The sequence below is a fragment of the Aristolochia californica genome, unplaced genomic scaffold (assembly GCF_029961685.1).
Source record: "Aristolochia californica isolate CCGP_79_NKW_82.1479 unplaced genomic scaffold, dmAriCali1.0.hap1 SCAF_4, whole genome shotgun sequence".
In the NCBI taxonomy this organism is placed as follows: Eukaryota; Viridiplantae; Streptophyta; class Magnoliopsida; order Piperales; family Aristolochiaceae; genus Aristolochia; species Aristolochia californica.
In genome coordinates, this window is record NW_027182103.1 from 38,274,878 (window position 1) to 38,298,822 (window position 23,945).

The window sequence follows — 23,945 nt, forward strand, 5'->3', positions numbered from 1 at the left end:
AAAAATAATGAAGATTTAACATCCATGAAAAAGTTTTAGTCAATGAAGATTGAAGACCAAGAATCATTTTCATTGCAAGTTGAAGTTATAAACTCCAGCTTCAGGGGGAGTGTCGAAGAGGAGATATGGAAGAGTCTTACATGACTCTCACACTAAGAAGTCTCATAGAGCTAGAATCAATATGGTGGAGTCTAAGAAGAGTCTTATGGAAGGAGGTCTCAATGAAGAATCTCAGTAAAAGGTGTTTTAGTTATCTTAGACTTCTATTTATGTTCAACAGTTTAATTGTTCTAAAACTGATATTTTAGTATTTAACTTTGGGTGTAACTGGAATAAGGTTAGTTCAATTGTAATTGGATTCTACTTCTTTCCTCTAGTATAAATAGAGGCTCATTGTACTCAAATTACAACAAGTTAGTGAAGTATTTATCTTTTCCACAAATTCAACAAGTATGAAACTTCAAGATGAGAGCAAGAGAAACTATATAGAAATAGAGAAAGAGAGAGAGAGAGAGAGAGAGAGAGAGAGAGAGAGAGAGAGAGAGAGAGAGAGAGAGATTTAAAGACATTTTGAGTAGGCTAGAGTTATTGGAAACCACCTTCGCTAATAAAAAAAGATGGATAAAATCCTTATGAGTCTCCCCAAGGAATGGATGCCTAAGGTTACGGTTATAAATGAAACAAGAGCAATAAAACAAATCACAATATATGACCTCATAGGTAATCACTTCATCCAATCAATCGTTGGACTGAGGATTTTTATAATGGGTCATAATCAATATTTAGATCTACTCCACTCACAAGAGCTCTTGCCCTAGAACTAAATAGTTTCACTAAAATTAGCCATAGAATATCTACAAATTACAACCACAAGAGAGTCAAATATAGCATAAGCCCAAACACCTTGGGACTTATGGTCAACAAATCCTAGGCATAAACACCTTGGTCCCAATTATGAAGTCGTGTACACCTATAAGGAGTCGAACACATACACAAGAAATCAAGCATGTGAGGAAAGTCAATGCTAAGAAATGCAAATCTTCAAATCATATCTCAACAAAATCTCCAGGAGGATTCAATCCTATAATGTAGAATGGAGCAATATAATTAGCTTCAAGCAACAATGAGTCGAGCCCAAAATCACCCCCATAGAAGAAGATAAGAAGAAGAAGATAAGGAGGAAGAAGAGAAGAAGAAGAAGAAGAAGAAGAAGAAGAAGAAGAAGAAGAAGAAGAAGAAGAAGAAAATAAGAAGAAATAAAAAAAAATGTTAAAAGACATTCACATGTGTAGGGGTGACATGGCTAGTAAATAAGGAAAATTTCTATAGAGATGACACAAAATTGTTATTATGCAAGCCAGTGTATGACCTCTTATGTCTTTTCCTTTTGAAGCATAAAGCCCTAAGGGCTTTTTAGTCATTGTAAACATCTTCCCACGGCTATAAATACAACATCAATACATTGGATAGAGCATTCAAGCATCTTCCTCTTGGCTCAAGTTCAAGATGAAAAATAAAGGAAGGAAGCTGAAGAAAAAGAAAAAGAAAAAAGAGAAACCTTTGGAAAATTAACAAAATTTTCATATAGAAAATTATATACCTTCGGAAAGATCTTTGAATCTAGTTTCTATCTAAAAAAGAATCATTGATATCATATTTTTCTAGAAAGATAAATTAACATCTGAACTAGGAAAGGTCAAGTAGCAACAAAAAGCCTCAACTTTCTGAAAATTTTGTACCAACATGAATGATAATTTTTATATAGAATTATATCTCAAAAGAAATATATGTGACTCTACTTTCTATCCCAGTAAACCGTTTCTGAATCCGATCTTTCTAGAAAGATATATCTATATTAGAAGAATGAAAGATCATGTTGGTAGATTGTAGTATGCCAAAATCCGAGTTTAAGACATTTATTTTTTGCCATAGAATTTTAGTTGCTAATGTTGGTTAAGTTTCATATTTGTTGTGGAATTTTTATTTTTATTTTACCTACTTGAATATGTTAAGTTGTTGAGCCTAATCAATGCCATACACTGAGTTGGTACGCAGATCAATCTTCACGGTAAGGTCGCAAGGTGGGCGGGAAGCCCCCCTCCCAGGGGTGTGGGGTGGAGCCATCGCCCGCTGTTTCATTAAGGGCAGTTTGAGAATTTTACTCTTGTATCACGGTTGACCTAATTTTCTCTTTATAATTAAGAAGTGCCACTATTAGGGTTTTATCATCACCGAAAAGGAGTTAGAGTTGCAGTCCGAGAGAGGTTAGAGAAAACACTTGTACGTGTGTGTGATTTCTCTTGTAAATTATTTCATCTTTATAGTGGATTACTGCTACGGCGAAAGACAGGACATAGCCTCACCTTGAGGCAAAGTTGTATAAATCATGTTGTGTTTTTCCATGCTTATTTTTTATTTTTTTTATGATTATTATTATTGCTTTTGTTAATTTATAATTAGGGGGTCTAATTCCAAATAGAATATGTGTTTCCTTCTTTAAAAGTTTCTTTTCTTTGATCTCACATTACATTAGTTTCCATAAGAGAAGTCTTTCCCTATATGAGTTTAGTTTCCTTTTTAACAAAGTCTGAAATTTTTGAATTAGAAAGTCTTGTTTTCTCATTATAAATTCAAAATATTAGTGTCCTAAAACTTCTTTATTCCAAAATTTATCTCTTGAATATTTTCTTTCCAAATCGGTCAAGTTGTGTTAAAAAGTAATTGCCTTATATGAGAAGTCTATTTTTAAAAAGTTTCCATTATTTTGATTCATCCAAAAATTTCTTATTGAAGATATTCTTTGTTAAGTTTTCTAAATCATCATGTTCATAAAGGATTTATTTTTAATCTCCTTGAAGAGTCAAACTTGGTCACTCCCAAAAGTCATACTTGGTTAAATTTGTCAAGTTAATTCAGTTCTACAATTATAGTCTCCCCTAGTTTTTCATAAAAAAAAAGGCCACCTTCTAGATTCATTTGGAAGTATGTGTGTTGCATAGTTGCCCCCTTTTAGTTAAAATTGTTTCCCTCTAGTATTTCTTCAGTTTATCATCTTGTGATATAATCACTTCAGATCAATACCTAGACCCACTACCTAAAAAGTATAGGAGTGAGTCCAACATCTAGGTTGAGCCAAGTCTTTTATTTTTAACCAAGAAGTGATTTGTGTTTGAGCTACCTTTAAAAAGTGAGTAGTCTGTTTCTTGTACCCTAAAATTAGATTTTTTTCCCCCTTTGAAAATGAGTTGTGCGTGTTTCAAACTATGACTATTTTACCTAGTGTATTGAGCTTTGTCATACAAATAGGAGTCATTTTTCTTGTCTCACCATTATTTTGTGCAATTTGGGTCTCTTGGTAAAGAACAATGAGATCCCCAGCTCGAGAGGGAGAAATAGAAGAAGATGTATAAGAAAGAGGTAACCAACAATGAAGAGAGAGGGAGAAATAGAAAAAGACGTATAAGAAAGAGGTAACCAACAATGAAGAAGTCCATGTGTTGTGGTAGTCAAATTTTATGTGACAAGAATATCGAAGAGGGGGGAGGGGGTGGCGGGAGGGGGAACAAAATCTGAATAAGAATAAGATGAATCAAATTCAGGCAATCAAAAATTTTCTTTGAAGCCAGACAAGATTAGAGCTTCTTTACAAGCACATAAGATTCTTGACCAAGATTATTTTCAAAGTGAAGTTACAAACACTAGCTTGAGGGGGAGTGTTAAAAGATACCCATGTGTGCAAGGCTGGCATAGCTAGTAAATAATGAGAACTTCTAGAAAATGGAATAGAGTTATAATTATGCAAGTTGGTGTATTGTCTCTTATGTCCTTTTCTTTTTGAAGCATGTTGCCCTAAGGGCATTGAACTCATTGTAAGCACCTTCCCACAACTATAAATACAATCTCAAGGCATGGGGTAGAGCATTCCAGCCTCTTCCTCTTGGCTAAAATTTGTCCTTACACATCTCTCTATTTTCCTCTTCTTTCTCTCCTTTAGTTTCTTTTGTCCTCTCTCCCAAGAGTTAGAGTTCCTCTCTTTTGTCCTTCCTTTGAGATTTTGTGTATTTATGTGTTGGCCCTAAAAATCAACAAAAAAAAAAAAATAGAACTAGAAAGTGGTGCCACAAATGGAAAGTGGCTCCTCTTCGAAGAAAGAAGGGCATATGGGGCAAGAGGACAAAAAGGAAAAACGGAGCATAGGAAAAAAATGTCTCCTCTTCTTGATAAGATAAGGTCCTACTAAGTTAGATTTATCTTAATTGATGTAATATTTCAATTCTTAGAATCTTTCTTAGACTGATGTAATCCTTTCAAAATTTTCTAAAATTTCTCCTTGAGTTATGTAATCCAAGTTAATTAAGAAGTTTCCCAAATATTGCTATAAATAGGGATGTTGGCTAAAGGAAGAGATCAATCAAGTATTTTCCAAATCTCCCTTTTCTGTATCAAATTCGTGCCTAGTACCTCTCCCCTCTTTTTTCCTCTTCTTCTCTCTTTTCCTTCTAGATCTCTCTCTATCTCCCTCTCTTCCTTTGCTTTACTTCTCTTTTATTCCTTTTTCTCTTATTCCAACCCTTGTAACCTCTCTCTTTCATATGTTTTGTTCACTTTTAGAAAAGATAAAGACCTCTCACAAGTAGGGTTCTTATCAATTGGTATCAGAGCAGTCATTCTTTGGGACCTTCTCTGACTCAAAAATTAGTCAAATAGAAGATCAGTTTGGCCAGACTACAGACCTGACAAGTTATCAGATCATCACCTTCACAAGAAGCATATCTGATGTGGTAACATTATACTTGAATAATCGCTATTCAATTCTATTTTAGAAAGAAATAAATTTCAAATCAATTTGATCTCCGTATAAAGAGATATCCCTATCGAAGTCAACTAGGGACTATCTATTGAACAAAGAAAATCAAATAACCTACAAGGAGATGTCTAAGTCAAAGGTATGTGCATATTAAAGGTTTGTCAAGTATTTGGGTCTCAAGTGTCTAAGTATTTTTTTATAGGCAAGAGTGTAAATTGTGGTGTTCCCACTCATAAATAATTTGTCTAGTTTGTTTTTGGTTTTTCCTTGTTTAGGCAGTAATTAGTCCAATTGCATTGATAGTTGAGTTTAAGAGTGTGTGAACAAAGAGTAAAAATCTGTCTTCTGGCAAAGTCTAGGAACTTATGAACCCGATTGATGACAAATAAACAACTAAGGATGTTTAGATAAAGAAAATCACTACAATCAAATAAGATGACAACAACTATCTTATGTGGGCTAAGACACCATTGACTATTAAAACATCTGTATGGGAGGCTAAAAACCTCCTTGGCAATTCCATTGTTGATGTACCCAATGGCTTTATCACATTGATCATTATTAGGTAAGAAAATAAACAACTATCGAAGAAAATATTTTTCTATCAAATCCATCTTTGATAGGCTAAGTGCTTTGTTGTTGGAAGGTTTTTGTTGAAGAAAGTTCTATTCCTTATCTCTTTATGTCCTCTCCCTAAAAAAAAAAATTACAGATTCAACTTTTCTATTGGTGAAAAAAACTTTTCTAAAAAAAACCACTTCATTGATGAAATTGGTTGCGTTGAAAGATACTAGATGAAAAGCTTTGCCAATGAAATTTTATTGGCTATTTTTGTTTTCATTATAAAATTTTCGTATGTTTTGCGAATAAAAGTCTTCGTTGAAGGAAATGGATATTATTACACAGTTATATAGCATCTATTAGATTAGAAGTAGAAAGCTGGTTATTAGAATAAATGAATGATATAAATTATTTTATTAGTGGAAGCGGACCAAGCCTCTTACAATTAGACAAATTAAAAACTACAATGTGGACAAATGCAATAATGTATATAATAGGCAAAAAGATATGATTATGCATATAATAGATGTCTCTTAAGAAGATATCATATTAAAATAATATCTAATAATTAAAAATATCTTCCAAAAGCAACTATTTCAAAGAAAGTGGCTATAGTTTTTCAACATTGAAGTATTTAAAACTTAATAGGGGAAAGATATGTTGGATTATGTATATAATAGATGTCTCTCAAGAATTTATCCAAATAAAAGAACATCCTATAATTTAAAAGATCTTCCAAAAAAAAGTTCTAGTTAATTGTAAATAGTGCAGGTAGCTGAAAATGTCAGAGCCAGGTGGTTCCGTCCACCACTGATGGGTTAGGTACTTGGGTTTCCGCACTTAACAGACAGATTTTTTTTTTTTAGGATGGGAATGCAATGCCCATTCCCTCTCTTTTCTTTCTTATTTATACTTAGGTTTATCACATATTACATATCACCCCATGGGCCCACCACAATCCCACCCTGCCCATTAAGCTATGTACATAATACAACATACAACAAGGATAAGTTATACCTAATATACATTCCAAAATATCGTAACATCCCCCCTCAAATTGATGTTGGTGAATCAACTAGCAACAATTTGCCAACTAAAAAATTATGTCATGGATGAGATAATACTTTGGTGAAGATATCAGCCACTTGAAGATCCGAAGAAACATACAGAAGAGATATTACCCGGTGGTCCAAAGTGTCATGGATAGAGTGACAGTCCACCTCAATGTGTGCGCTCATGGAAAACAAGGTTGGCCGCAATCTGAATCGTACTTGTTTTATCTGCATGAAGTGGTGTAGCAGAGGTTTGAAGAAACTAGAGCTCAGTAAGAAGGCCACGGAGCCAGATAACTTCATAACATGCAGTAGACACCTGGTCATGTCTCTTACATTTTCAAGAAATCAGCGCATCCCCTAAAAACATACACCAACCTGTAGTAAATCGACGGGAATCTGGGCATTTAGCCCAATCTGCATCACTATAGGCAGCTAATCGTAGTGGGAGCCTGTAGGAAAGAATAACCCACGAGTAGGAGAATCGCGCAGATAGGGTATGATGCGCGCCACAAGATGAAGGTGCCGAGGAGATGACATAAACTGATGCACAACATAGGAGATGTCCGGGCGAGTAGTTGTCAAGTATATGAGACTTCCAACCAGTCACCAATAGAGAGAAGGATCAGCAAGAAGAGTCCCTTCCTCTTTCCTATATTTGACATTGACCTCCATAGGAGTAGCAACTGAAGATGTGTCCTTCAATCTAGCTAGAGAAATAAGATCTTGAGTATACTTATGCTGGTTTAAGAAAATACCATTGGGACGGTGATGTACCTCTAGCCCGAAGAAGTATGTGAGGTATCCAGGGCCTTCATATGAAAGGTGGCATGCAACACTTGCTGAAGCTTGGAAATCAGGCTCGAGTCAGTGCCAGTAATGATGATGTCATCCACATAAACCAAGATAATGACCATGCCAACATTAGACTTATGATAAAATAGAGATGAATCATACTAACTCTGTGTAAACTTGTGAAGAATAAGTGTGTTACAAAACTTCTCAAACCAAGCCCGAGGAGCTTGCTTCAGCCCATACAACGGACGACATAGCTTGCAAACATGATCAGGAGATGAAGTATACCCAAGGGCAGCTTCATGTGTACATCTTCCTGTAGGTCACCATGTAGAAAGGCATTCTTCACATCCATCTGATGCAGTGGCCAGGACTGGGAGGCTATAATCGCTAATATAGTACGGATGGTGGTCATCTTGGCAACTGGATACCATGTTAAGCCGTCTCCGTCGAACGGTGGTCATCTTGGCAACTGGAGGAAATGTTGCCATGATGACCACCGTCTGACGGAGATGGCTTACCTCAAAACGCTCCCACCAAGCTCTGATACTATGTCAAATGCCTAGCCAATACAACCCAAAAGACCGATCTGTTAGGGAGCGAAAAGCCAAGTACTTAACCCAGGCCACAAACTCTAACACCCCACCATTCCCACGTTCTATACCGCTGTCCTTCAGAATTCGAACACGGAATGTGGTGCCTGGCTCTGATACCATGTCAAACGCCTAGCCAATACAACCCAAAAGACCGGTCTTTTGTATTGGCTAGGCGTTTGATAGGAAATCCAACCCTTCATCAGTTTTGTTGTGTATCAAGTTAAAAAAAGACACGGTTCCATGGGATTCTATTCATCAGTTTTCTGGGGAGTTAATAATTGTGTCTATTGAACAAGTAGTTGATTAGAGTCTTCTACATCCGGCCAACCTATTTTCTAATTCTCATTAAAAAACATGTTCATCACTATAATTTCCATAAAGGTTTCCACACTGCTCCATAAATACCACGTCTCCGCCCGTTCTTCTCTCAACAAAGCCAATACAACTCTTCAATTCTCCATCCAGTTTTTCTCATCTCACCCACAAAGCTTAAACATGGTTGCTGGTAGCATTACTCAGGCTCTCGTCTCTCCAGTCTCTCCTGCTAGACTATGGAAGTCCTCCTTCGACACCCAAAACTTGATTCTGAAGCTCATTCCCGACCACGTCGCCAGCATTGTGCTCCTAGAAGGTGATGGTGGAATCGGCTCAGTGACACAATTCAATTTCAGCAAAGGTTAGTTCGTTTATTATTATAACTCTTTACACATTCAGAACATGAGTTTTTATCAATCAACTGCATGATCAAATTAATGAGGGTGATGCTACCTTGTTATTTATTATTTTTTATCAACAAATGCAGCTTTGAAGGACCTTAAATATGTGAAGAACCAGGTTATTTCCATGGATAACGAGAATTACTTCTTTGATTTCAGTCTCGTGAAAGGACGAGGCGTCGGAACCAAACTGAAGTCCAGCACCATCAAGAGTAAAATGGAGGCAACGAGTGACGAGGGAACCAAGACGACTTTGAAGATGGATTATGACACCCTTGACGAAGCTCCACTGAGCCAAGAAGAAGCTGAGAACATCGATGGAGGAGTTTTGCGCCAGACCAAAGCTATCAAGGGTCATCTTCAAGCCAACCCAGATGCCTATGCATAACCACGTTTGAGGCTTGAGACATCATGGGGCATGCAATGTAAGAGATAATGTTGTTTCTTGGGTTTGTGTTTGTGAGAGCAAGAGAGGGGGAGTGTAATAAAGGGCAAAAATATATACAAAGTCTGTTGTATTACATGCTATTTAATGTTTAAAAGGTGTTGAATTTTTCAAGATTATTTGACAATGGGAGGAATCCAGTGAAGAGAATATATAATCTTATATGGGTCTTATGTAAAATTGACCATGCAAAACGTGTCACTTAAAAGGATTACTAACATTTTTTTAATTTTCCTTTTGCTTTATAAATAACTCCTCTGACGAAGTATGAAGAAAGCCTCTATGTCTCCTTCTGGTTTATAAACTAACAATTTTTGGAAAGAATTCAAACCACCATGAGTGTGAGAGAACTCAAGAGAGCACCATGAGTGTTACTTGTTTTGATTTCAATTTAATGCCAAAAATTCACTTCTAGAATTTCAAGGTAGTCTTCATTCATGTCATGTTGAATGAGTAATTGATAAATTAATTCCATGAAACCCTAAGTTAGTGTTTGAAGAGATTGTGTAGAAAGTAATCACTAGTTTCATTGCCTTTGGGATTACTTGCAAACCCATATTCAGTTTTTTTTCAGCCAAATTAACATTGATTCATGTGTGATTAATGTCCTGATTTAGAGTCCCAATTACTCTAAAAAAATTTCTCATAAAGAATACCATGGTGTTGGAAGATGGACCCCAACCACATGACCAACGAAGGCCCACATATCTAAGAGTATTGTAAGATGGGCTACATGATCAAGGAAGACCCACATATCTATGAGTATTGTAATATGGGTCACATGACCAAGGAATACCCACATATCTAAGAGTAATGTAAGATGGGCCACACGACCAAGGAAGGCCCACATATCCACGAGTATTGTAAGATGGGCTCAAACCCATAAGAAGTAAGACCTACCATGATTACCACGAGATGGCATCCTTATCACATGACTTGGAAGATCAAGTGGGATTCACAAAGATAACCACAAGCTGGTTGGAAGATCAAGGACTCGCAAAGATAACCACGAGCTGGTTAGAAAATCAAGTGCGACCTACAAAGATAGCCACGAGCTAGGATCTTTATCTTATGGGTCCTCATAGAAGAGTACTAGTTTTGAGTTATGTTATCTTCTATTTATACTGAGTTATTTAATTATACTAGGATTTATCTTTAAGTCTTAGAGCTTGGGTGTAATTGGGACAAAGGTAGTTTTATTGTCATTGGACTCTACTACCATCCTCTATTATAAATAGAGGTTCACGTACTCTAGTTATAATAAGTCAATGAAGTATTTTTTTCCATAAATTCAACACGGTATCAAAGCAGGTTCAATGGGATAATGTGATCCTTTTCTGATCTATTATTTCAAGTAGTTTAGGTTTCGTATTTTTTTTAAGTCCCCACACCCTTTAGTAGTTTTATGTTTTTCACCTCTATACTGAGCTTTTCATATTATAAATTATATATTTCCAGAAAGATATTCGAGTCTACTTTTCAAGGAAAAACTATTTTTTCAAATCGGAGTTATCTACAAAGAGAAATAGATATTTGAAGCAGCTAGGTCAGATTTCAAAAAAACAAACGTTCGGGCAACTGCAGAAAGATTCAGTTTCCGAGGTATTTTATGTTATCAAGAATGAGATTTTATAGGGATATCTATATATCAAACGAAAGATATCTAAGTTTATTTTCTTACCTATTCAACCAATTCTCAATCTAAGTTATTTACAAAGAGAAATAGATATTTCAAGAATCGAAGGTTAGATTGCAAAAGAGGTTCAAGCAGCAATAGAAAGATTCAACTTCCGAGGTACTTTATGCCATCAAGAACGAGACTTTATATAGCGAATTATATATAAAAATAAATATATGTAAGTATATTTTCTTACCTATTCAACCAATTCTTGATCTGAGTTTTTTATACGGAGATATTGATCTTGGAAGAGTCAATGGTCATGTTGGCAAAAGGAGAAAAAAGTACATAGTTCAGTCAAATTACAATGACCGAAATCTATTAGATAATTTATCTCAAAAAAAAATATAATTTAATAAAAGAAGTTATACTTGGATGAAACATATTTAAGTATAATTTCAGAATGAAAATATTTAATGTCAATCTCATCTATATTTAAAGATATATTCACATTGGAATAATCAAAGGTCATGCAGGTATCTTGCTATATTAAAAAATAGAATTTAAGCCAATTGTTTTGCGTCACTTTTTAAGTTGCTATATTATGAAAATATATCACTTCTCCCTGGTTTAATGGCTTATTACTACATCTATGTTATTTTGGCTTATTACTACATCTATGATATTTGGTTCAAGTTGGGATCACTGCCATTATTTGGGTTTAAAACTTGATGGGAGAAGTATAAGAAGTACAAGAAAGAGGTGTTTTATTCCATATGTTGTGGATAAGTTTTATGTGACCAAAATATTCAAGAAACAAAAGATGAAGCTTTTGCATCTAAGAAGAATTTTTGCATCGGATTATTTTATGGGTCCTTTTACAAGGTTTATTATTTTAGTTCGTGTTATATGGGCCCAAACCCATTTCAGATGCAGCTATTATGTCTCTTTGGATGAGACATTATTATTGAAGAAGTGGTGGCTTCAATATCCTTTCTCATACCATCCTTTATTTGACTCTCACAAATATATTTGGGCCAACCCTTATTGTAACCTTATGAGTGTTGCTATGGTTGGGACACCGTAACGGGGGAGTTTATTACTACATCTATGTTACCCGTTAATTTCTACCTGTGAGAGTCGGTGCCCTAGTTGGGACACCGTGATAAACGAGCTTATTACTATATCTATGTTACATCACCATGATGGAAGAGCTTATTATTACATCTATGTTATACACCCCCCCCCCCCCCCCCCCTGCCCTTAATTGGCATTTATTACTCCTACCACTTGAGAGTCATTGTTTTGTGGAAGGACACTGTGATGGAAGAGTTTTATTACACTTCTGAGCATTGTGTATAGACTCACTACCTACAGAAGATAGAAGTGTGTTCCACCCTACTGGAGTATGGAGCAATATCATACGACTTGGAGTGATTTCACTGTCACTTATTTTATGCCAACTAGGCCTCATGGAAGAGCCACCAGTGTGAGGGGGTGTTGGAAGATATGGAGTACTACCATTTTATATAAAAAGATCATAAACAGCATTTGTAGCAAGTTGGGTATTTATGATGTTCTCTCACCCCCAGTTGAGGGTGAGTGTTGGTAGATGGGCCGAAGCCCACACGACCAGGGAAGGCCTACATATCTAAGAGTATTTAAAGATGGGCCACGTGACCAAGGAAGGTCCACATATCTAAGAGTATTGTAAGATGAGCCACACAACCAAATAAGGCCCACATATCTATGAGTATTGTAAGATGGGTCACACGACCAAGGAAGACCCACATATATAAGAGTATTGTAAGATTAGCCCACGCCCATAAGAAGTAGGACCCACCTTGATTACCACGAGTTGGCATCCTTATCACATAAGTTGGAAGATCAAGTGGGACTCACAAAGATAACCACAAGTTGGTTGAAAGATCAATAAGGACTCAAAAAGATAACCGCGAGCTCATTAGAAAATCAAGTGGGACCCACAAAGATAGCCACGAGCTGGCATCTTTATCTTATGGGTCCTCATAGAAGAGTTCTAGTTTGAGTTATGTTGTCTTCCATTTATATTGAGTTATTTAATTACGCTAGGACTTATCTTTAAGTGTAATTGGGATAAAGGTAGTTTATTGTAATTGGACTCTACTACCTTCCTCTATTATAAATAGAGGTTCATGTACTCTGATTATAATAAGTCAATGAAGTATTTATCTTTTTCATAAATTCAACATGGTATCAAAGCAGGTTCTATGAGTTTACTCGGTCAACCCTCAGAGATAATGTGATCCTTTTCTGATCTATTATTTCAAGTTGTTTAGGTTTCGTATTTATCTTTTTTTCAATCCCTACACCTATTAGTTGTTTTATGTTTTTCACCTCTATACTGAGCTTTTCATATTGCAAATTATATATTGGCGATGGAAAAATGATTATTTTAAATCAGAGTTATCTACAAAGAGAAATTGATATTTGAAGCAGCAAAGGTCAGATTGCAAAAAAAAAAAAAGGTTCGAGTAGTAGCAGAAAGCTTCAGCTTTCGAGGTATTTTATGCTATCAAGAACGATACTTTATATGGAGAATTACATATAAAAATAAATATCTATAATTTTATTTTCTTACCTATTCAACCAATTCTCAAACTGAGTTATCTACAAAGAGAAATCGATATTTGAAGTAGCGAAGGTCAGATTGAAAAAGAGGTTCGAGCAACAGCAGAAAGCTTCAACTTCCGAGGTACTTTATGCCATCAAGAATGAGACTTTATATGGAGAATTATATATCAAAAGAAAGATAAGTAAGTATATTTTCTTACCTATTCAAACAATTCTCAATCTAAGTTTTTTTATAATGAGATATTGATCTTGGAAGAGTCAATGGTTATGCTGGCAAAAAGGAGAAAAAAGTACACAGTTCGGCCAAATTATAGGGACCAAAATCCATCAGATTATTTATCTCAAAAGAAGTATAATCTATGAAGAGAAGTTATACTTGGATGAAATTTATTTAAGTCTAGTTTTATAAGGAGAAATTTTCATATCAATCTGATCTATATTTAAAGATATATTCCCTTTGGAATAATCAAAGGTCATACTGGTATTCTGTTACATTGAAAATCAAAATTTAAGCCAATTGTTTTGCGTCACTTTTTGAGTTGCTATATTAGAAAAATATCACACTTCTCCCTGGTTTGAGGGTTTTTTACTACATCTACGTTATTTGTTCTTATTACTACATCTATGATATTTTGTTCAAGTTGGGATATCTGTAATTACCTCCCAACCTAGGGGGGAGAAGTAGAAGAAGTACATGAAAGAGGTATTTTATTCCATATATTGTGGATAAGTTTTATGTGACCAAAATATTCAAGAAACAGGGAGCACAAAAGATGAAGCTTTTGCATCTAAGAAGTAAATTTTGCATCGAATTATTTCATGGGTCCTTTTACAAGATTTATTATTTTGGTTCGTGCTATATGGGCCCAAGCCCATTTCAGCTACAGCCACTGTGTCTCTTTGGATGAGACATTATTATTGAAGAAGTGGTGACTTCAGTACCCTTTCTCATAGCATCCTTTATTTGACTCTCACAAATATCTTTGGGCCAACCTTATTGTAACCTTATGAGTTTTGCTACGGTTGGCACACCGTAACGAAGGAGCTTATTACTACATCTATGTTACCCGTTAATTTCTACTTGTGAGAGTTGGTGCCCTGGTTGGGACACCGTGATGAACGAGCTTATTACTACATCTATGTTACATCACCGTGATGGAAGAGCTTATTACTACATCTATGTTATACCCCCATTAATTGGCATTTATTACTCCTACCACTTGAGAGTCGTTGTCCTGTGGAGGGATACTGTGATAGAGGAGTTTTATTACAAATCTAATCATTGCGTATAGACCCACTACCTATAGAAGATAAGAATGTGCTCCAACCTTCTGGAGTATGGAGCAATGTCATACAACTTGGAGTGCTTTTATTCTCACTTATCTTATGTCAACTAGGCCTCATGGAAGAGCCACTAGCATGAGGGGGGAGTGTTGGAAGATATGGAGGACTACCATTTTATACAAAAATATTTTATACATCATTAGCAGCAAGCTGGGAGTTCATGATGTTCTCTCACGCCAAGATTGAGGAGTGTTAGAAGATGGGCCCAACCCCACACAACCAAGGAAGGCCCACATATTTAAGAGTATTGTAAGATGGGTCACATGACCAAGGGAGGCCTACATATCTAAGAATTTTGTAAGATGGGTTACACGACCAAGGAAGTCGCACATATCTAAGAGTATTATAAGATGGGCCCAAGCCCATAAGAAGTAGGACCCACCATGATTACCACGAGTTGGCATCCTTATCACATAAATTAGAAGATCAAGTGTGACTCACAAAGATAACCACAAGCTGATTGGAAGATCAAGAAGGACACACAAAGAAAACCACACTCTGGTTAGAAGATCAGGTGGGACCCACAAAGATAGCCACGAGCTGGCATCTTTATCTTATGGGTCCTCATAGAAGAGTTCTAGTTTGAGTTATGTTGTCTTCTGGACCCACAAAGATAGCCACGAGCTAGCATCTTTATCTTATGGGTCCTCATAGAAGAGTTCTAGTTTGAGTTATGTTGTCTTCTATTTATATTGAGTTATTTAATTATGTTAAGACTTATCTTTAAGTGTTAAAGTTTGGGTGTATTGGGACAAAGGTAGTTTTATTGTAATTGGACTCTACTACCTTCCTCTACTATAAATAGAGGTTCATGTACTCTAATTATAAAAAGTCAATGAAGTATTTCTCTTTTTCATAAATTCTATATGGTATAAGAGTAGGTTCTATGAGTTGACTCAATCAACCCCCAGAGATAATGTGATTCTTTTCTTATCTATTATTTCAAGCAATTTAGGTTTCCTATTTATCTTTTTTCAGTCTCTACAACTGCCAGTTGTTTTATATTTTTCACCTTTATACTGAGCTTTTCATATTTCAAATTATATATTGAAAAAAAATATTTGAGTCTACTTTCTAAGGAAAATCTGTTTTTTTTCAATCAGAGTTATCTACAAAGATAAATTGATATTTGAAGCAGTGGAGTCAGATTGCAAAAAAAAAAAGGTTCGAGCAGCAACAAAAAGCTCCAGCTTCCGATGTATTTTATGCTATCAATAACGAGACTTTATATGGAGAATTATATATAAAAATAAATATCTATAAGTCTATTTTCTTACCTATTCAACCAATTCTCTATCTAGGTTATCTACAAAGATAAATCGGTATTTGAAGCAGTAAAGGTCAGATTGCAAAAGAATTTCGAGAAGCAGCAGAAAGCTTCAACTTCTGAGGTACTTTATACCATCAAGAACGAGACTTTATATGTATAATTATATATCCAAAGAAATATCTGTAAGTATATTTTCTTACCTATTCAACCAATTCTCTATCTGAGTTTTTTTATAAGGAGATATTGATCTTGGAAGAGTCAATGGTCATGTTGGCAAAAGGAGAAAAAAATACATAGTTTGTCCAGATTACAGTGATCGAAATCTATCTAATTATTTATCTCAAAATAAGTATAATTTATGAAAAGAAGTTATACTTGGATGAAATTTATTTAAGTCTAGTTTCATAAGCTTAAAATTTTATGTCAATCTTATCTATATTTAAATATATATTTGCATTGGAAGAATCAAAGGTCATGTTGGTATCCTATTGCATTGAAAAATCGGAATTTAAGCCTATTGTTTTGCCTCACTTTTTGAGTTGCTATATCAGAAAAATATCCCACTTCTCCCTGGTTTGAGGGTTTATTACTACATCTATGTTATTTTGGTTTATTACTACATCTATAATATTTGGTTCAAGTTGGGATCACTGCCATTACCTCCAAGCTTGAGGGGGAGAAGTACAAGAAGTACAAGAAAGAGGTATTTTATTCTATTTTTTGTGGAGAAGTTTTATGTGACCAAAATATTAAAAAAATGGGATGAATTTTTTGCATCTAAGAATAAATTTTTGTAACGGATTATTTCATGGGTCCTTTTACAAGGTTTATTATTTTGGTTCTTGTTATATGGGCCCAAGCCCATTTCAGCTACAGCTATTATATCTCTTTGGATGAGACATTTTTATTGAATAAGGGGTGGCCTCAGTATCCTTTCTCATACCATCCTTTATTTTACTCTCACAAATATCTTTGGGTCAACCCTTATGGTAACCTTATGAGTGCTACTACAGTTGGGACACCATGACGGAAGAGCTTATTACTACATCTACTACCCGTTAATTTCTACCTATGAGAGTCGGTGCCTAGGTTGGGACACCATGATGAACGAGTTTATTACTACATCTACATCTATGTTACATCTCCATGATGGAAGAGTTTATTACTACATCTATTATTTGACATTTATTACTCCTACCACATGAGAGTCGTTGTCCTATAGAGGGACACAGTGATAGAGGAGTTTTATTACACTTTTGAGCATTGCGTATAGACCCACTACTTACAAAAGATAGGAGTGTGCTCCAACCTACTGGAGTATGGAGCAATGTCATACAACTTAGAGTAATTTTACTCTCACTTATCTTATGCCAATTGGGCCTCATGGAAGAGCAACCAGCGTGAGGGGGAGTGTTGGAAGATATGGAGGTCTGCCATTTTATACAAAAAGATCATATACATCATTTTAGTAAGCTGGGAGTTCATGATGTTCTCTCACCCCCAGCTTGAGGGGGAGTGTTGGAAGATGGGCCCATGCCCACACGACCAAGGAAGGCCCACATATCTAAAGAGTATTGTAAGATGGGTCACATGACCAAGGAAGGCCCACATATCTAAGAGTATTGTAAGATGGGCCACACGACCTAAGAAGGCCCACATATCTAAGAGTATTGTAAGATGGGCCCAAGCCCATAAGAAGTAAGACCCACCATGATTACCACGTGTTGGCATCCTCATCACATAAGTTGAAAGACCAAGTAGGACTCACAAAGATAACCACAAACTGATTGGAAGATCAAGAAGCACTCATAAAGATAACCACGAGCTGGTTAGAAGAACAAGTGGGACCCACAAAGATAGACATGAGCTGGCATCTTTATCTTATGGTCATGTCCTCATAGAAGAGTTCTAGTTTGAGTTATGTTGTCTTCTATTTATATTTAGTTATTTAATTATTCTATGACTTATCTTTAAGTGTTAGAGTTTGGGTGTAATTGGGACAAAGGTAGTTTTATTATAATTGGACTCTACTACTTTTCTCTATTATAAATAGAGGTTCATGTACTCTGGTTATAATAAGTCAATGAAGTATTTCTCTTTTCCATAAATTTAACACATGGATCAAGGAGTCAATTCTGATTTCAATGTTCATACTATAGTTTGATTCAATTGTGTGTTTTTATTCATTCAAAAAACCTAAATTGTCGTTGATTTGTTGTAAATATCTTTTCTTCCTTAAAGTGTTGAGCTTCAAGGTGCTGAGTTTCAAAAAAAATTGTTTTTTTCCTGAGTTATCATGTTTGTATTCACATGTTCATCTTCTTCCTCCTCTGCATATGCTGATTTCAGCAAATTGTTTTCAGCAAGAGTGATCCTTGAGAATTACTATCATTCCACTCAAAGTCGTGAGAATTACTTGTCTTGGGCACAATGTCTAAAATATTTTTTGATTACTAGAGACCTCGTTGGGTACATAAGTCAATCACCCGAGCATGTGGATAAGCCCTCTTACCATAAGTGGGTGAGGGAAGACACAATAATTATCAATTGGCTAGTGAATATTATGGAAAAATATGTCACCAATAATGTGGTCACTTGGAAACAGCCAAAGAGATTTGGGATTCATGTCTTGAATTATATTCCACTCCTAACAGTCTTTTAAAGATTTAAGATATTTTTTAGAAATATGCAATACAACGTGTAAACAAAATCTTCATGAATACTTTGCCTGATTCAGATACTTGTTACTGGAATGGAAGGTTGCCCAACCATATGCAACTAGCATTGCAATACAGGAAAATTTGAGAGAAGGTTTGGTCACAACTATATGCCTAACAAATTTTCCATCTTACTTGGATGTTGCCAAGTCACAAGTACTTAGTTCCTCTGCAAACCCTTCATTGAATGATGTATGTGCTACTACGCAAAGAATTTCAGCCAAGGAACTTACTACTCAACCAAAACAAGTAAAAAATTCGGCCATGTTCTCTCAAGCGAGGGGGAACAACAACTTCGGTAGAGGAAAAGGATGAGGAGGAAAATCATATGGTAGAGGCCGAGGAAGAGGTGATAATTACCCTATCGTAAATTCCTCCTCTACTGGTTAACAAATGAAGTGCACATGTTTTGTAGCCTCAAAAATCACATAGTTAAAAATTGTTGGTACCTACATGGAAAACCAAATTTCTTTAAAGCTAATAAGGCTTCCACAACTCCCATATCAACCACTAGTGAAGTGCCCTCTGAGTCTTCTAAAGGAAGGATGACACTCTCAAAAGAAGATCATGAACTATTTCAAAAATTTAAGGCTATGATGGCTGCCCTCAAACTGTAATCCAATTGCTATAGTTGTTTCTACTAGTATGTATTCTTTTCTTTCATGTTCTAGAAATTCCCCTTGGAGCATTGATTTTAGAGCTTCTGAAGATCTCACAAGTAAATTTGAAAATTTATATTTTGTGACATCATGTACCTTGGACCAATTTGTATCCATTGTATATGGGTCCCAAACAAGAGTTCAGGGTATCGATATATCTACTATTTCCCCATCATTTTCACTTCAAATGTTTTATTTGTGCCTCAATTTCCTTTGAGTCTTATGTAAGTGAGTTCACTGACCAAAAAATAGAATTTTTCAATTACATTTTTTTTAACTCATTATATTTCCACAACCTCAAGACGGAACAAGTCATTGGTGGTGGCCATGAGAGAGGGGGTCTTTACTATATGGATCCCACAATTCTGACAGCAGCAACAACCACCACACAAAAGGAGGCATTGCAATGGCATAATTGGCTTGGTCATCCTTCATTAGCAAATTTAAAGATTTTAGTACCTTCAATTGTCATGTGAATTTTGTGAGCTTGGGAAACACCATAGATCTGTTTTTTTAGCCCAGGGAAAAAAATGTTGTTTCTAGCCCTTTTGCTTTAGTTCATTCCGAGGTTTGGAGAAATGTTAATGTGCCCAATATTTCTCAGTCCAGTTTTTTTTAATAATTGTGGATGATCATACGAGAGTTACTTGGTTATACTTCATGAAATATCATAATAAAGTTTTTCAATATTTCACCTCTTTCTGTGTTATGGTGGAAACTCAATTTTAAACAAGGGTTAAGATATTTTGGTTAGATAATGCCAAAGAGTGTTTTTCCTCCCAATTCACCAACCCTCATGTGTTTACACAACACAGCAAAATCGTGTGTCTGAAAGAAAAAATAGACATCTTGTTGAGGTTGGCCGCACCCTCATGCTTTCTACGAAAGTTCCTCAATATTATTGGCCTCATGAAATTCTTACCGCATTGTTTTTTATTAATCGTAAGCCCTCTAGTGTATTGCAAGGGAAAACACCATTCTAAAATTTTTTTCCTAACTCGACTCCATTCCCTCTACCACCCCTAGATTTTTGGTTGCACCTCCTTTGTCCATCAATTAGGTCCCCATCAAAGTAAATTCCATCCTTGAGCTGTAAAGTTGATCTTCCTAGGGATATGTGTGTTATTCACTGACTCTCCAGAAGATGTTTATTTCAGCTTATGTGTCCTTCTCTGAAGATCAACCATACTTTTTAGAAAAAAAAGTTCTCCTCCCTATTTCTTACCTTCTATAGGGATGCCAAAACCAGTTATACCAGTGGACCATCTTCTCCAACAAGCTGAATAGCCACCGGCCAACTCTTTCTCCTCCAGTTGATCACTCGCCTGTGGAGTCTTTCAATTATCCTAAGGTATGTTCTGATCCTTCCTCTCCAGTAGTTTATGGACCACCATATTACACAAGATCTATTGCTCTCCACAAATAGCCTCGTTCCACAACTATTAGACCTCCATCTACTTCTCACCCTATTTCTTTTTATGTTTTTTCTCATCGGTTGTCTCGGAGTTGTGTCTCTTTTTTATCCGCAGTGTCCTCTTCATCCATCCCTACCAGTTATGAGGAAGCTTCACATGATCCAAGGTGGAAAGCAACCATGGTTGAGGTGAACTAAGCCATGTTTAAGAGTTCTACTTGGACTGTTCTCTTCCACCCAATAAAAAGTAGCTGGATGCAAATGGGTACTTACTCTCAAGTATAACCCCAATGGCTTTGTGGCTAGACATAAAATGTAGTTGGTGGCTAAAGGATATACCCACTCCTATGGTGTTGATTAAGAAGAAACAGTTTTTCTCTCTTCAGCCAATTTCAAGTGAAAATTATATCAGTTAGATATGAAAAAGGCCTTCTTAAATGGCGAACTCTCTGAAGAGGTCTATATGAGTCAATCACCTGATTAGTGGTTGAGGGGGAGACAATATTTCAATTACACATTGAAATCTATGGGCTAAAGCAATGCCCTCAAGCTTGGTTTGGTAAATTCACTACTTTGGTTAACCGACTTGGGTTCAAAAGGTGTGAGAGTGATCACTCCATTTTTACAAAAAACACCAACTGAGGGAAACATTGTTATGGTAGTCTATGTTGGTGACATTGTTATTTTGGTGGTGATTACAATGGTACTCATCAAGTTAAAAGAACCTAAATAAGGAATTTCAAACAAAAGATCTTAGACTTCTCAAATACTTCCTCGGCATAGAAGTTCTCCAATGCAGGTATGGCGTCATTTTATCACACAAGAAGTATGTGCTTGATCTCCTGAAGGAAACTAGAATGCTAGGATGTAAGGGAGTTAATATACCAATGGAACCTAATGTCAAGCTATGTGTTGGAACTGGCAATATTGATATTGGTTGCGTCCAACAATTAATTGGAAAACTAATCTATCTCACAGTCACAAGACCAAATATATCTTATTCAGTTAGTGTTATCAGCTAGTATATGCATCAACCACAACAATCTCATTGGGCAACATTGGAAAGAATTCTTTGGCACTTAAAGAAGAATCCAGGTCAAGGATATTGTACAAATGTCATGGGCACTCAAATATTGAAGGATTTGCTTATGCAAACTTGACAGGCTCCCTTGATGAGAGAAAATCCAATTCTGGTTATTGTACAATGGTTGGGGCAATTTAGTAACCTGGAAAAGCAAGAAACTGAAGGTTGTAGCCTGATCAAGTGTTGAAGCTGGATACCATGTTATGGCACTTGCGGGAGCGAATTATTATGGCTAAGATCCTTCATAACTGAATTTGGATTCTAGATTATCAAGCCCATGCAACCAATCCAGTATTCCATGAAAGGACCAAACATATCAAGATAGAATGCCATTTCATTCGAGAAAAACTTCAAATTGGGATTATATCCATGCAATATGTTCCTTCCAAGAGCCAATTAGTTGATATTTTCACAAAGGCCATTGCTATAGGACCACTCAAAGATATATGCCCCAAGTTGAGAATAATTTATGTTTTCTCATCACCTTGAGGGGGGTGTTGAAGAAGAATAAAGGGTATGAGAGTGAGTGGCATAAGGTGTACCTAAGTTAGAGATTCAGTTTTTTTTTTTTTTTTTACTTTTATCCTTGCCTCACACATATAAATAAGAAAGAGAAGGGGAGGAGGCTCATTCACGAGCTCACTCCAAACCTTAATCATCTCCCTCTCTCAACTCATCCCCAAGTCTCTTCTACCCTCTCCTTTCCTTATCCCTTTCCTCCTTCCTTCTTCTCTACTCTTCTACTTCCTTAATCTAAGCTTCCTATGGATTAAACCTAGAATCTAACACCACTTGTAGAGTTTCTAAAAGATTCTGACACTTAAGGCATAAAAATGAAATAATTTTGGAGTTGAGAGATCTATGAATGCCAAGTGAATGCAAGAGGTTTGAAGAAATTTGTGTGAAAAGTCAAATTTCTCTTGCAATTGGATAAAACTGGAAAATGCTCTAGAAAATTATCTTTGAGTGAGTAGGTTTGCCAATAAATGCTTGCTAACTCCTAAGAGACGATTCGTGGTCCCTATTTATAAGTTTCTTGGTAAAAATAGCCATTTTGGACCAGTACCATAAAGCTACACAAGTGGTTGATCAATCATGCTTTTTCATTGATCTATAAATCAACCTCCAACAGCTAGATTTTTAGCCTTATGATCAATCATACATGGTGGGTTGATCGACCATGCTTTATAGGCTTAGTTAGTAGCACTCTAGTCGATCAATCATGCCTAGGAGGGTTGATTGATCAAGCTTTATAACTTGGTTTGTGCACATTTTGGTGATCATTCAAGCCTGTATGTTGTAGTCTTGCTGCCAACATATGATCAATCAAGCCTGTATGTTGTAGTCTTTCTGCCAACATATGATCGATCAAGCCATGTAAAGGTTGATAGATCATGATTTTTTGTGATTTTAAAAATGATTAAGGCTAAAACTAAGTGAATGAAAAGTTCCAAAACATTTGTATGCACTTGGAAAACATGGTTTGGGAAATAGTTTGCATGTCCTAAACTCCAAAAGCAATTCCATACCTATGTTTGGAAATTGAATGGCTAAACTTTTTACATAGCTAGAATTTTTTAAAATTTACTATTATGCCTAAACACTAGACAACAAATCTTGTTTTTCTTTCACGATGCTTCTTCAATGTGATTGTGATACAAACCTCTTCAAGGTCCTATCTTTTTCAGCTTTCAAGAATGAAAAGAGGGTCAAATGTCTTGGGAAAAGGCTGGAATTTGTTAGAGAATGGAGTCTTTTGATGGAGGAGGCTTGTTGGGATGTTAAGGTGATTGTTAGAGTGGGCAAGGGGTTTTGGGGGCAAGAGAGACCACATAGGAACCTTAGAGGAAGGATGTAAGAAAGTTTCTAGGCAAGGGTAAGAGAGAGAGGGAGAGAGGAAAAAAGGGACCCAAACTAGTCCTTTAGCATTCATTGAGAAATTATTGGAAAATCTAAGCTTTGAAGAAATATTTCAAGTGAAAAATTCCAACTCTACCCTTTTGTAAGAGAAATATGTCATTTCTAGCAAATCTTTTTAAAACCTCTTGCATTTTTTGCCTTTCTAGTTCCTATATAGCTCCAAATACTTCCCAAGAACCCTTAATTGAGAATACTACAACAAAAAATCTTAGTCTCTTTGTCGTTTTGTTCATGTGTTTTTATCTTTGCCTACTTTGTTCATTTTCACTCAAGCACTTAATTTTTAACTTTTATACTCAATTCACCCACCTTTTTCAAAGGCTACCAAGGCCAA

General features: G+C 35.9%; 1 protein-coding gene across 1 annotated transcript; it reads left to right on the top strand.

Moving 5' to 3' along the window:
- The first annotated feature begins 8,306 nt into the window (after positions 1-8,306).
- LOC137963311 (major strawberry allergen Fra a 1.07-like) lies at positions 8,307-8,915 on the top strand. Its single transcript, XM_068810447.1, has 2 exons — positions 8,307-8,487; positions 8,614-8,915. The coding sequence occupies exons 1-2, from the start codon at positions 8,307-8,309 to the stop codon at positions 8,913-8,915; spliced, it is 483 nt and encodes a 160-aa protein (XP_068666548.1).
- Positions 8,916-23,945: the final 15,030 nt, after the last annotated feature.

Bases quoted from the DNA above. Each gene is read 5' to 3' on its own strand.
- LOC137963311 (XM_068810447.1), top strand. From the start codon at position 8,307: ATGGTTGCTGGTAGCATTACTCAGGCTCTCGTCTCTCCAGTCTCTCCT. The intron at 8,488-8,613 runs GTTAGTTCGTTT...CAACAAATGCAG, and splicing joins ACAATTCAATTTCAGCAAAG to CTTTGAAGGACCTTAAATAT.